The sequence below is a fragment of the Stigmatopora argus genome, chromosome 2 (genome assembly GCF_051989625.1).
Source record: "Stigmatopora argus isolate UIUO_Sarg chromosome 2, RoL_Sarg_1.0, whole genome shotgun sequence".
NCBI classification, from domain to species: domain Eukaryota; kingdom Metazoa; phylum Chordata; class Actinopteri; order Syngnathiformes; family Syngnathidae; genus Stigmatopora; species Stigmatopora argus.
The window spans coordinates 19,928,622-19,942,294 of NC_135388.1; the positions used below are offsets into that span (position 1 = coordinate 19,928,622).

At 40.6% G+C, this 13,673-nt stretch overlaps 1 protein-coding gene across 4 annotated transcripts in view; it reads left to right on the forward strand.

The window, feature by feature from the left end:
- The first annotated feature begins 3,739 nt into the window (after window positions 1-3,739).
- Window positions 3,740-13,673, forward strand: part of samd4a (sterile alpha motif domain containing 4A) — a 55,280-nt gene continuing 45,346 nt past the window's right edge. For 2 of the 4 annotated variants that reach the window (XM_077587176.1, XM_077587204.1), the window contains exons 1-3: window positions 3,740-3,888; window positions 7,052-7,151; window positions 7,279-7,712. In XM_077587176.1, coding sequence (XP_077443302.1) covers window positions 7,517-7,712 — 196 coding nt within the window. In that variant the 5' untranslated portion in view covers window positions 3,740-3,888; window positions 7,052-7,151; window positions 7,279-7,516. Of the gene's footprint in view, window positions 3,889-7,051; window positions 7,713-13,673 lie in introns of all 4 variants that reach the window. The other 2 variants (XM_077587195.1, XM_077587185.1) reach the window with 2 other exon arrangements.

Consider the following 13,673-nt stretch of genomic DNA (forward strand, 5'->3'; position numbering starts at 1 on the left):
GTATACCGACAAAGACAAATAAAATTCATGAGGTAGTATTTGTATTACATCATTCATGGAAACATGTGTGATTTACAAAGTTCTGCCACCGTCTACTGGTTACAAAGTGCCATTGCAAAAAAGGGTATTCTTGATGCGTATACGAATACTACATATGTACGTACTAGTCTATAGCACGTGTGTCAAAGTGCCGGCCCGAGGGCCAAATCTGGCCCGCCGCATCATTTTGTGCGGCTCGAGAATGTAAATCATAAGTGCCAACTTTCTGCTTTAGGATCAAATCCAAATGAAGATTATAGATGTGCATTATATTTGCTGAGTTTCCCTTTTTTAAATCAATAATAAAAAAATTAAAAAAATCAATTTATCTTTTTGTGTTTTTAGTTCAAAAAGCATTTTCTAAAATCTAAAAATAAATATATATAAATATTTTCTGTTTTCCACTTTATTATTGAACATAATTAAAAAATATATTTTGTTTCCTTTTGTAATGAAAACCAAATGATTAAAAGACGTTTTCCCTTACTAAGAAAAAAAAGCTCAAATAAACATTGTTTTAGATCTATTAAAAATGAATATTTTGGGCTTTTGATCCAGTTCTTTTAATCTGATTTTTTTTTTTTAATCGGAATATTTTATCTAAAATGGTCCAGCCCACATGATATCGAGTTGTCGTTAATGCAGCCCGTGAACCAACCTGAGTTTGACACCCTTGGTCGATAGATAGTATTGATCATCAAAAGGTGACCTCGTTAATTGTCTTGAAACTTGGTGTCTTTATAGCAGTGGTTCTTAACATTGTTGGAGCTACCGAACCCTACCAGTTTCATATGCGCATTCACCGAACCCTAGTGTAAAATAAAATGTGATTTTTTTTTTTCAAATTCAACATGTATACATTCCTTGCAGCACTGATTGGCCAAGCAATGTCACGTGATCATCTGCAGCCAGTGATGGTCAAGCGGGGCATGCTATTGTGAATGATGAGTCGATGTGTCTTGACCTCCGTGGCAGAGGCTCCACCAAACCCCTGAGACCGACTCTAGGGTTCGATCGAACCCAGGCTAAGAACCACTGCCAAATAGCATGGGCCTATTGATTCTGCTAGGCAGCCTTCTGTATGTTAGGGATTTGCCAGTAGAGGACATACACAAAGGGCGGCCCAGTGGCTCAGTGGTTAGCGCGTCTGTCTCACAGTGGGTGACCTGGGTTCAAATCCACGTCGGTCCGCCTGTGTGGAGTTAGAATGTTGTCCCCGGGCCTGTGTGGGTTTTCTCCGGGTACTCCGGTTTCCTCACACATTCCATAGACCTCCTTGGCAGGCTGATTGGACACTTTAAATTGCCCCTAGGTATGAGTGTGTGCATGAATGGTTGTTTGTCTCCTTGTGCCCTGCAATTGGCTGCCCACTAATTCAAGGTCTCCCCCGCCTCTGGCCCAAAGTCAGCTGGGGTAGGCTCCAGCACCCCCTGCGACACTAGTGAGGGTGAGCGGTTCAGAAAACGAGATGAGATTATTATTATGTCATCTCATCTCATCTAATTTTCTGAACCGCTTTATCCTCATTAGGGTCACGGGGGGTGCTGGAGCCAATCCCAGCTGTCTCCGGGCCAGAGGCGGGGGACACCCTGAATCGGTGGGCAGCCGATCGCAGGCCACAAGGAGACGGAAAACCATGCACACTCACCCATACCTAGGGGCAATTTAGAGTGTCCAATCAGCCTGCCTTGCATACTTTTGGAATGTGGGAGGAGACCGGAGTACCCGGAGGAAACCCACGCAGGCCTGGGTAGAACATGCAAACTCCACACAGATGGACATGACCTGGATTGGAACCCAGGACCCCAGCGCTGTGAGGACAACGCGCTAACCACTCGCTCCACTGGGTTGCCCATTATTATCATTATTTTTAATTATTATTATTATTACTACTACTACTAATAATAATAATAATAATAATAACAATGATAATGATAATGATAATGATAATAATAATAATAATAATAATAATAATAATAATAATAATAATAATAATAATAATAATAATAATAATAATAATAATAATAATAATAATAATAATAATGATGATGATGATGATGATGATGATGATGATGATGATGATGATGATGATAATAATCGGCAAATTGTTGTTATTATTATTATAATTATTATATTATAAGATGAATAATATAATTGGGCAGGCAGGGAAATCGTTTCTGGCCCTGACCTCTCCCCACTGGTATATAGATGTCATGCCAGATATTAACCATAATCATGGTAATATCTACACCTGCATCTGTATCAGTTCGCAGGTTTCCCTCGTTTGCTGTGGAAACTTCTGTCTTTCTTCCAACTTCTTGTGGTGGGTGGTTGGCCTTCTCGGTGTCGCAGGGTCTCTGTGTCTCACTCACTCTCACTCTCACTCTCGCTCTCTATTTTGGTGCTGCCTCGCGCTGCCAAGCCCCTGACGTCATGCTCCAATGTTAATGATTAGCATGTGGAAACTGGCTCCGCTAGTTGTCAGCATCAAGGCGCCAAAGATAACCGGAACAAGACGGTCTATGCCTTCAAAATTAAACGCTTGGCTCACGAGCAGCAGTAGTAGAAGCGGTTCATCTGATCTTAAAGCCTAAAAATTGTAGTCTTGGTGCTAAGAGTGACGGTCGTCAAGTCATAGTGAACTTTAACGACTTGTAGTAAGTACAGGACATACAGAAGAATGAAATAACGTTTCTCTCAAACCCTCAAAATCAAGAAGGAAAACAACAGCAAAACAAAGGCATCAGATAAATACACACAACATTAAACCTAGAAGGTATAACTAATATACTAACATCATCAGTACAAAGTCTATACGTCTCATCTCATTTTCTGAACCACTTCATCCTCATTAGGGTCGCGGGGGGTGCTGGAGCCTATCCCAGCTGACTCCGGGCCAGAACCCGAAGCAAAACATCAAATGATGAAAAAGGACTACAGGGATTCAAAATATATTTGTTGATGGATACAAAGGCCTTTTCCTAAATCATGTTGCTAAGTGAACTCATTAGAATCGATTAAAAATTTACCCAAAACACTATAGATGCCTTTTAAGAAGACTTTACTGGTCAGGATATAAAAAAATGGGTGTTGTACCTTATCTTACCTTTATTCAATCATTCATTCATTTTCTGAACCGCTTATTCTCACAGGGGTTGCGGGGGGTACTGGACCCTATCCCAGCTGACTTCGGGGCAGAGGCGGGGCACACCCTGAATCGGTGGCCAGCCAATCGCAGGGCACGAGGAGACGGACAACCATTCACTCTCACACTCATACCTAGGGGCAATTTAGACTGTTCAGCCAGCCGACCCAGCATGTTTTTAGGATGTGGGAGGAAACTGGAGTACCCGGAGAAAACTCACGTACTCCCGGGGAGAACTTGCAAACTGCACACAGTGAGGACTGACCTGGGAGTGAACCCTTGACTCCAGAACTGTGAGGCCAACACGCAAAGCACTTGCTACCAGGATGTCCTAATAATAATTTTTAAAATAATAATAATTTAAAAAACTAATAAACTGTTTTTGTTGTTGTTGTTTTTTAAACCAAAAATCAGTCACCTTCCAAATAAGGATTCACTGTGAAAACTTGCTACAAAAATCTAATTGCAGTTTTCACGGCAAAATTGGTTGTATTTTGAAATCCGGAAGCAGATGTTTCACGACATGCCGCGTTTTAAGCGACTGCGGCACTCTGGATCAGGCCGACCTGGAGCGAGAGACCGAGGAAAAGTTCGTCAAGATGGCAAAACCCACAGACCCAGAGTGAAGGGGCACCGCTCCCTCCAAAAGACTGCTTCTGTCGGCCTTCCTGAGACAAATCCAACGGCGCAAACAACGCAACAAGGTAACTTCATTCAAGTTTATCCCGTCTTTTCACACTGCAGTCGTCTCCTATTTTCCGTCTGGACTTCCATTCCAATGTGTTTTCGTTTTTTTCTCCACCACACTTCCCAATGTAATCTTTCTACCTTCTTCGCGGGAGGATTTATCCCCCCACAAAGACATGTTTAATAGGATTCTCACACCTGAAGTCGCAGTGAAGTTAGATCACGTTTGACTACCTGTTGATGCCGCTGAGAACAGTATTCGCGACTGCGCCTTGTATGATACAATTGAGCGTGCCTCCATATGGACGTCGTCCTTTGAGTTAAGGGAAGACTTCGTGGATTTTCTCTGGGCTACACACCCTCCTCGAGTGGTCAATGTGTGATGAAGAAAGCAAAGTGACAGGTTTAGAAAGCGGCTAACACTTAGCTCTTCTGGGTAGCGTCAGCTCATTTTTTTTTCATTTTCTAAACTGCTTTATCCTCAATAGGGTCGCGGGGGGTGCTGGAGCCTATCCCAGCTGACTTCGGGCCAGAGGCATGGGACACCCTGAATTAGTGGCCAACAGGGAAAAAGGAAACAGAAAAACATTCACACTATCACTCATAGCTAGGGGCAATTTAGAGTGTCCAATCAGCTTGTCTTTGGAATGTGGGAGGAAATCGGAGTACCCGGGGAAAACCCACGCAGGCCTTGGGAGAACATGCTAACTCCGCATAGGTGGACCAATCTGGATTTGAACCCAGGACTCCCACTGTGAGGCCGACACGCTAGCCACTCAGCTGCCGGGCCACCCCAGCATCAGCTCATTAGTAGATTTCCTTAACCCTTTTCAGGACAAATGGCATTTTAATTCATTTTTAAAAAGCCTTAACCTAACCCTTAAAGACCTGGAGCCCACATAAATACATGGACATGACAGTTTGGGTTATATATGGGACAATATTGACATTTGGTATTCAGTTGTGGTTTATATATACAACAAAATATGATGTCTGGTCATCAGGTCTGGATCATTATTCATTCCTTCACCTTACGTGTCGCTTATCCTCATGGAAGTTGCAGGGGTGCTGGAGTTCATTTCAGCTAACTCTAGGCAGTAGGCGGGCGGGGTGCACCCTGAATCTGTTGCCAGCTAATCGCAGGGCACTACAAAGACAAACAACCATTTGTGCACACAATTATACCTATATTGGCATTTTGGAGCATTCAATCACCCTGCATCTCATGTTTTGAGGATATTGGCTGTAACCAGAATACCCAGAGAACATCCACACAGACACAGACACAAGGAACCGCTTGAGATTTTTGCTTGTATTGGCTCAGTATGTGTTGGTTTGGTCTTTTATGTTGAATTGACAAAATAAAACAGCTTTTAGTTGATATTCAATTTTTTTTGCAAATATATATATAAATATATGGTGAGTGGTTAGCACGTCGGCCTCACAGTTCTGGGGTGCTGGGTTCGAATACAGCTCGGTGCTCCTGTGTGGAGTTTGCATGTTCTCCCCGGGCCTGCATGGATTTTCTACGGGTACTCCGGTTTCCTATCGCATTACAAAAACTTGCATGGTATGTGGGTTGGACACTCTAAATTGCCCCCAGGTATGAGTGTGAGTGTGCATGGTTGTCCGTCTCCTTGTGCCCTGTGATCGTTTGGCCACCAATTCAGGGTGTCCCCTGCCTCCGGCCCGAAGTCAGCTAGGATAGGATCCAGTGACCCCTGTGACCCTTGTGAGGATAATATATATATTATATTTTATATATATATGTATATATATGTTTATGTATGTGTATATATATGTATGTATATATATAAATGTAAATATATATGTATATGTATATATATATATATGTATATATGTGTATATATATATGTATATATACATATATATGTATATATACATATATATGTATATGTATATATGTGTGTTTATATATGTATATATGTGTTTATATATGTATATATGTGTGTGTGTATATGTATATATATATATATATATATATATATATATATATATAATATTTTCTCGCGTATAAGCCGCCCCCTAATTCACAATTTTAACCGGCATATTCATGGTTTTAATAGTGAGTACAAATTTGTTACTTATGAGGGAAAATCTTAAGAGAAATCATCGCATGTGGTATTTCTGCGATACTAAGGGAATCAAAAGCACATTATTAGGGTCAGTATCATAAGGAAATTAGTAATTCATCCAGTAATGGTTGTTTTCTTCCTGCAAAACGGAAAATAACCACAAATAGTAAATGTTAATTTGCCAACATATACTGGTGAAAAAGAGTATAGCAATGCTGTAAGTCTTGTGCGCATATAAGCCATACCCTTGATTCAGTCACCATTTTTTTAGTTACAAATGTGGCTTATTAGTGAGAAAATATGGTATATATATCTTACTCATAATGGTGTGTATAATATCATTGAGGGCAGCACATAAAATTAGTATTTCTACAACTCCTAGACCAGTAGGATATACACCTCACAGTTCGGAGATCAATGGTTAAAACCCGGGCTCCGGCCTTCTTATGTACAGTTTGGATGTTCTCCCTGTGTGTGTGTGCGCATGTGTGTGTGCGCATGTGTGTGTGCGCGTGTGTGTGTGTGTGTGTGTGTGTGTGTGTGTGTTTGTGTGACTGGTAGGGTTGGCAGCATTTTCTGCCAACCTCTTTCAGTCAAAATAGATGGCACCATCATGGCAGCCAGTCAGTTAAACGTGTGCCCTATAAAGGGTTAAAATGGGGCAGTCACTTTCAGCCTCCAAACAAGCCAAAATACATGTTTATAAGACAACCCCATCATTTAACAGAAGGTAGCAGAAGTTGCTCTGTCCCTACCAGGCACAAATGCACACATGCACTTCTGCCTGCGTTAGTTCGCTAAACCAACCGGCGTCCTTCCTGTGGGTCATTCTGGGATGCAGCGCCGGGAGTAGTCGTCAGACTGCTGTATTTTTAGGAATGGGTGGATACCAGAAGCAAAAATAATTTATTTTTGTCTCTGCAATGAATACCACGAGCTTAAACGCACAGGCGACATTGAGAAGGCGACCTATAAATGCTCCTTTACAGGAGCTCTGTTACAAAGTTTGCACGGCTGAAGCAACGGGGACACTTGTGTTTTCATAATAACTTAATTATTCTCCTCTTTTAACACATTTCCATAGGCCCTTGAGGGGTCCCTTTAAGAATATGCCAGTGATGCAGATCCTGAAGTGACATATTGGGAGGTGGAAACTGAATCATCACATATCAATTCCTTTGTGGGTGAGTAATTAGCTGAGGATTGCTTATATCAGATAGCAGTGAAAGGAGCACTTGCATTCTCTTGCTTGGAGCCTGATCTCCTCCTGAAGGAATATTTTTTGGATCCACACATGTTGGCACCAAGAAGACAGCTGTCTTGCTGCTTGCTGCTTGCTGCCAGAGCTAAGAATGGCTTCACAGAGCTTCAGCTGAACCTATACAACACTTAAAATCCAGAGAACCTTCAACCGCTTCATCCTGAACATTGGAAAGTTTAGGAAAGATCTCTCTGCGATTTCCCTCTCCCTGACTGCCACTCCAAAACCAAAGCTGCTGTGGGAACCCCAACTGTCACCCCACATTGCCTGCCCCCCCTCTCCCAGACCATGATGTTTCGCGATCAGGTGGGCGTATTAGCCAGCTGGTTCAAAGGGTGGAACGAGTGTGAGCAGACAGTGGCTCTGTTGTCGTTGCTGAAGAGGGTGAGCCGGACGCAGGCTCGTTTCCTACAGCTATGTCTGGAGCACTCACTTGCAGACTGCACAGAACTGCAGGTTCTGGAGGCAGATGCCAACAATCCAGGTAAGCCAATTTGCTTCTCTTGCTGGAAAGAGACCATTAATACATCTGGTCAATTTTTTTCTCCTCAATTGATATGATTCAGATTATAATATCAGCATGACATAGTTCAGCTTACAGTTTTCACCCTTTTAAGGATCAGTTTTTGGAATATTATATAAATACCTGTTTACGCCCTTTGCGTTGTTTGTTTCCCCTATAGCATAGTTATTATTGTGAAACCTGCCTAGTCTTAAGTCCCTATTAGAAAGAAATGCTTGTAAATAATTTTGTATTGGAAAGGAAAGGAGCAACTATATTGTGTATGACTCCGTTATGATTTTTTTAGTGTTACAGACTATTTGTGCTTTTACTATAGAATCGCTGCTAGAGGAGAAATTGGAATCAAAAATCGTATAAAAAGAGAAAATATATATATAATTGTCCTTGTTGTAACCTACTTAAGCACCACCAACATTTTCCACTTTTCTTCAGATATAAATTAAACATGGCCATGAGAATCCGGGAGCTGGAAAGAAAAAAGGTGTTACTTTGCCATCTTAAAGTGTACAGTCATGAGACAACCAGGTTTTATGATACGTGCTGTCACAGTTGTACAACATCAGCTATTTTTTTCATTAATAGCATTGCTTTTTAAAAGCGCCACATTATTCCACTGGAGTTCCCCTGGTTGCATAGTATGAAAAGAAATTACAGTTTGTGGCTTCTCTTTGGCATGCATGTCAGCGTGTCATCGTACAGTGTTGTGTTCCAAGCTTTGCTTTGGATTACTGTTAATCAGTGCTTCTCATTTAATTTCTGTTGCGGCCAAGGAAGAATTAAACGTGCAATTACACTTTATTCTAGCAAAAAAGTATTTTTTTTCTAAGTCTGATGCTCCCACCCATTGTTTTTCGACTAGCCCACCCACCAATGGTATCGCTTTGAACCCCACCATTTGAAAAGCACTGATTTAAATGTTACCAGGGCTAAGTTTTGTTGCGCTAGTCGACAGCGTGTCCATGGAAACAAACCCTGGCAATTTGTGTCTCATGAAAAATTGAAGGAACTGTTACTCCTGCGATTGCAATGGGGAGGTAGTGTCGTACCCATGGCAACATCTGCATTACACATCTGCTGGCTTACAGTGTTTTCAGAGGAAGTGGGCTTTACTTGGTTGACATACGATGATAATGGCCCGGAGCTTTGATCCAAACACTTGCACATAGTGAAACAAATGAATGAAATAAGGTACATTTTACTTCTCGCAAGGCTGTAGTTCATAATTTCTTTGGAAAGATTTTATCAGTACAAATTAGCTATGCGTAGCCATGGTTTGTTTGGTGTTTGGGGGAAAAATAGCAAAACATTTATTGGAATTTCTAGTTTGTTATAAATAAGCCACACGAAAAACCTTGTCAAGCTGAGTTTAAAGGAAAAGACAAGAATAAATTACATTTATATTAATTATGATTGCTCAAAGAATGTAAACACAGTGGCGGTTTAGTAACCTTGTTAAGGAGCTTCTTCATGACTGGATCATTAGGGTGGATGAGTCTCATAAATTGACAGTTTATGATGTTCCTCTAGAATGCTTTGTCAGAACTGAGTGAAATCGGCAAGCATCAACATTTAAGAATCTAGCCTGAGGTTAATTCATTTTACCCTCAAATTAATCACAGAGAGGTATGATTATCGGTATTACTCAAAACAAAAAAAAAGGCTTCAGTTAAGTTCCACACTCAAAAACATTTTTAACAATACTGAAAAAAAATCTAAACAATTAAAAAATACTTATTAGCATCTAAAATAGATTACTGTTGGTGTACAAAAAAAGTTGTTTCAGTGTAAATTTGAGAGAAAAATGTTTCACACGAATATTTTATTTGAAAAAAAAAAGCAATATTTAAAGCATTAGCTAAAATTGTAAAGAATGGAACAGCTCCCAAAAAATTTTCCAGGTTCTTGCTGATACCCAAGCTGAGTCTTCAAACAAAAGGGTTGCACCGGGGATAAATTTGTGCACAAATAATATATAATATATACTACATTTTTTCGCGCCTATACGAAAATACAAGTACAATTATCAAGAAGTGTATTCATTAACTATCACAGTTACAGGCATATGCAAGGACTATAATGTAATAATATCTAAATGTAATCTATAAATAAATAAAAATGTAAATACTGTACGGTACTCACAGTGAAAATTGTTCCTCTCCGCTTGATTTAAATAATAAAAAACAGGTTATTGGAGCTTTAGTCCAAGTCCTCTTCAGATTCGAGAGGCATTTTCTTGTACAAATATTGCTGTTGTTGTTGTTGTCTTGACACTGTCAAGTTGATTGCCAAATTCAATGGCTCGGTCATCCGTCAATGTTGTCATCAGTCTCCCTCTGAGTGGTCCCATGCTATGTGTTGACGTCCTATCGCCATGCCAGCTTCACGGCTGTATCTACGGCATGAATCCACCATAATGCTGGTTCATTTTTCAATTCCTCGGAGTCGGAGGTGGGGTGCCTTAGTCCACATGAGAGTTTGTACCTCGGAAGATGCGAGCTTTGGGTGGCAAACAACGGCGCATGGGCGCCGGTTGCCAAGCGAAAGCGGCAGCAGTTCGTGGAGAACAATGGTCGCTGCATCGTGGGTAGAGAGACCAGCCGCTACATCTTGGGCCGCTTCACCTCACGAGAATTTATTTTTTATTTATTCCCAGCAGACAGATCAGCAAAACACGGGTGCATCTCCAGTGGGAAAGTGCGTTTACTTCCCGTGTGTTACTTTTAACCGCACGGCAAGCCCCATTAAAATTAAGAAGATTCCTACCAACTGAATTTTATGCAAAGAATGCCATTTATGCTGCAATGGCGTGCTAGGCCTTTAGCATATCAAGGAACGTCAATATTTAGGAGGCATTTTCGAGGGTGACTCAAAAACATAGCCTTTTTCGGCAGGTGATGTGCACGATGCAAAATTCATTCGATCAATTTAAAGTGCAGTTACACCACCCGAACACCACAAAGATCGGGGGCACAGATGCAACCTGAATGGTAATTCCATACCAACGTTCAGTAGACGAAGAAGATGGTAAGGTACAGAGAGCTATTTTTAGCATGGTTAGCTATAAAGCAGCAAACACGGAGCACCAAGCAAACGGATTAAAATAACCAAAATGCGCGATTATGAGATGCAGGACAACACGGGCCGACCCCATGTTGAGCCCCTCTCACTTGTCTGTTTGCCAATGGTAATGATATCTTCAATTAATTACTTTATTTGTTTGTTATTGCAGAGCTACTTTTAGTTTATCGGCTTTTTATTTTTTTTTATCGTGATAACAATTTTGGTCATATTACCCAGGTCTACTTTTATCGAAAGTTTTTATTATTGTTGAGAAAATTATTTGACGATAATTATCGTTAGCGTTTTATCGCCGAGGTCTATTTAGACGCATTCGAAAGTAGAGGTAACCCTATTTATTTTAGTTTCATCCATACATTTTTTAGTTCAGACCTCAAGTTGCAAGCTTTATGCATACAAAGGCTTAATGAAGACGAGAGAAATGAACTTAAATAATAGAGAGATGTTTTGTCAAAAACGCTTTTTGTCAAACCACAAAGCTTCCAGGAGAACATCTTTTGGAAAAATTAGACCCAATTGGAGCTCTTTGGCACAGTCATTTAGGTTTACAGGCACAAAAGTATGCAGAAAAAATAAGTGTGTAACATGGAGTAGACCATGTTGTGTTCTGGAGTTGCATTGCGACATTAAGCAGAATATATCCAACAGGTGCCAGAAGTCTAACAAGAATGTACAGAAATCTAATGATTGCATAAGTCTTACAGGTCCATGCAAGAAATTATAGTAATATTAAATGAGTGTTAAATATTCAAATTAGATTAATAAGCTGCATGTTAATATGGCTTTTCATCATGTATGTACTGTGATCCTTCACTTCACGGCTTCACTACATCGCAGGTTTTTTCTGAAGTATAAATATGGGCGCGCCAAATATCATATCAATTGCTTAGATGCCTCACGTCTTGACATTTCTTCTTTTGTTGCAAGTGAATTTTTCATCGCGAACATCACCTGAGGAAAAAGACTATTTTGAGTCACCCTCGAAAAGGCCTCCTAAATATTGACGCTCCTTGACATGTTAAAGGCATAGCACGCCATTGCCGCATAAATGGCATTCTTTTGTACATAATTCAGCTGGTATGAACTTTGTAAATGTTAATGGAGTCCGGCGTGCGGTTAAAAGTGAGACACAGGTATTTTTTATCTTTTAAAACAAGCGGGGAGGAACCATTTTCACTGTGAGTACAGTACTTAAAGTATTTACATTTTCTTTATTTATAGATTATATTCAGATATTAATACATTAAAATCTTTTCATATGCCTGCAACTGATATTTAATAAATACACTTCTTGATAATTGGACTTGTGTACTTCACTGGATTGGTAGTTTTTACACAACTCTGTAATAATTCATTTATTCATTTTCTGTGCCATTTATTCTTACAAGGATCGTGGGTTGGCTGGAGCCTATCCAGGCGAACTATTGGCTAGAGGCAGGGTAAACTCTAAACTGATTGCCAGCCAATCGTTGTGCTCAATGAGAACACCATCACACCTGTGGAGAATTCAGAATGTCCATTCAGCCTGCATGTTTTGGGGATGTGGTAGAAGTTGTAGTTGCCAGTATGAAAAGTAGTAAAAAAGTAGGGAATATTCAACAAATCGCATGCATGTGAGTCATCTGGTGTTTAGAGTTGATGGGCCAGCACAGTGAGGAAGGGTGGGCTCAGCCCCACCCACCTATACATGGCAAGTCAGGACCATTCTGTCAGGGATCCATTTGCGGGGACAACAACCACGCTCTGGCATCCAGAGCCTGTCCGTTAGCTTGACCAAGGCACCCTGACCAATGGGTCCTGGACACACGCCATGGCACCTTAACGCTGCTACGCCTCTGGGGGCGCAAGGAAATAATGAATGCTTACACAATCCATCGTAATGAGCAGCTACAAACCAGGAGGGCAACAGCCCCCCAAAAGAGAGCTCATGCTATTCTCGAGCTCTAATGAAGTTCAGGTGAGGACACCTGAATTTAACGTTGGGTCGACAAATGTATGAGAACCAAATTGGGTGGCCACTGAAGCTGTGTGGTGGTGTGTAAAGTTTTTAAAGAATAGGTGCAGTACACCTTAAAAATTAGCACGATGTGTTATTTTACAGTGCCTGTCACAGTTTCACACTGGTTTTATAAACACTTCCTGATGATTGGTTGATTGTAAGCTTTACTTCCTTAAAGTGACAGCGTTTAAAAGAAAACTCTTTTGGACACAAGTATTTCATAGCACCCGCGCATGAGCAAACAGTTTATTTCTGGAAATTTACAGTTAGTTCTATGAATTCATACTGAACCTCAGGAATGGGAACAGAGAGCCTGCCAAAGAGACCAGAGGGGAAAATGAAATAAGGCTGTCTCTTTCTTGATGTTTCTACACTAAAGGCCCTTTTTGTCAGCTGTGGGGAAATGGGGAAAATGGGCTTGGCAGCTATTAGTACTTGACTTTGGTGGAAATGTGTTTATGCGTCAGAGATGGGCAAGTGGAGAGTGAATGGGGAAGAGATGTGGAAAAGTGTGTCGTTAAAGGTAGGAATTCGGGAAGTGATCATGTAACTAAGCCGCGGATAGCTTGGAGCCTATCTCAGGTGTGATTGGGCCAGACGTAATGAAATCAATGAATGATTTTGGATTTTCCTTTTTCACAATGCATTTTTTTAAAGGTCAAATGAATAGAAACTGGAACAAAATAATAATTTTTAAATTTGAGAATACTATTTAAGCTTTGTATGATAGGAGTTTATCAAATGGATGGATCTCAATCTAAATTAAATAGGGGATTAAAAGGCTGTGGTCATTTTTGGGTAGCCTTTCGGTAATGTAGTCATTTAGGTGTCAAACTGAAGTCATT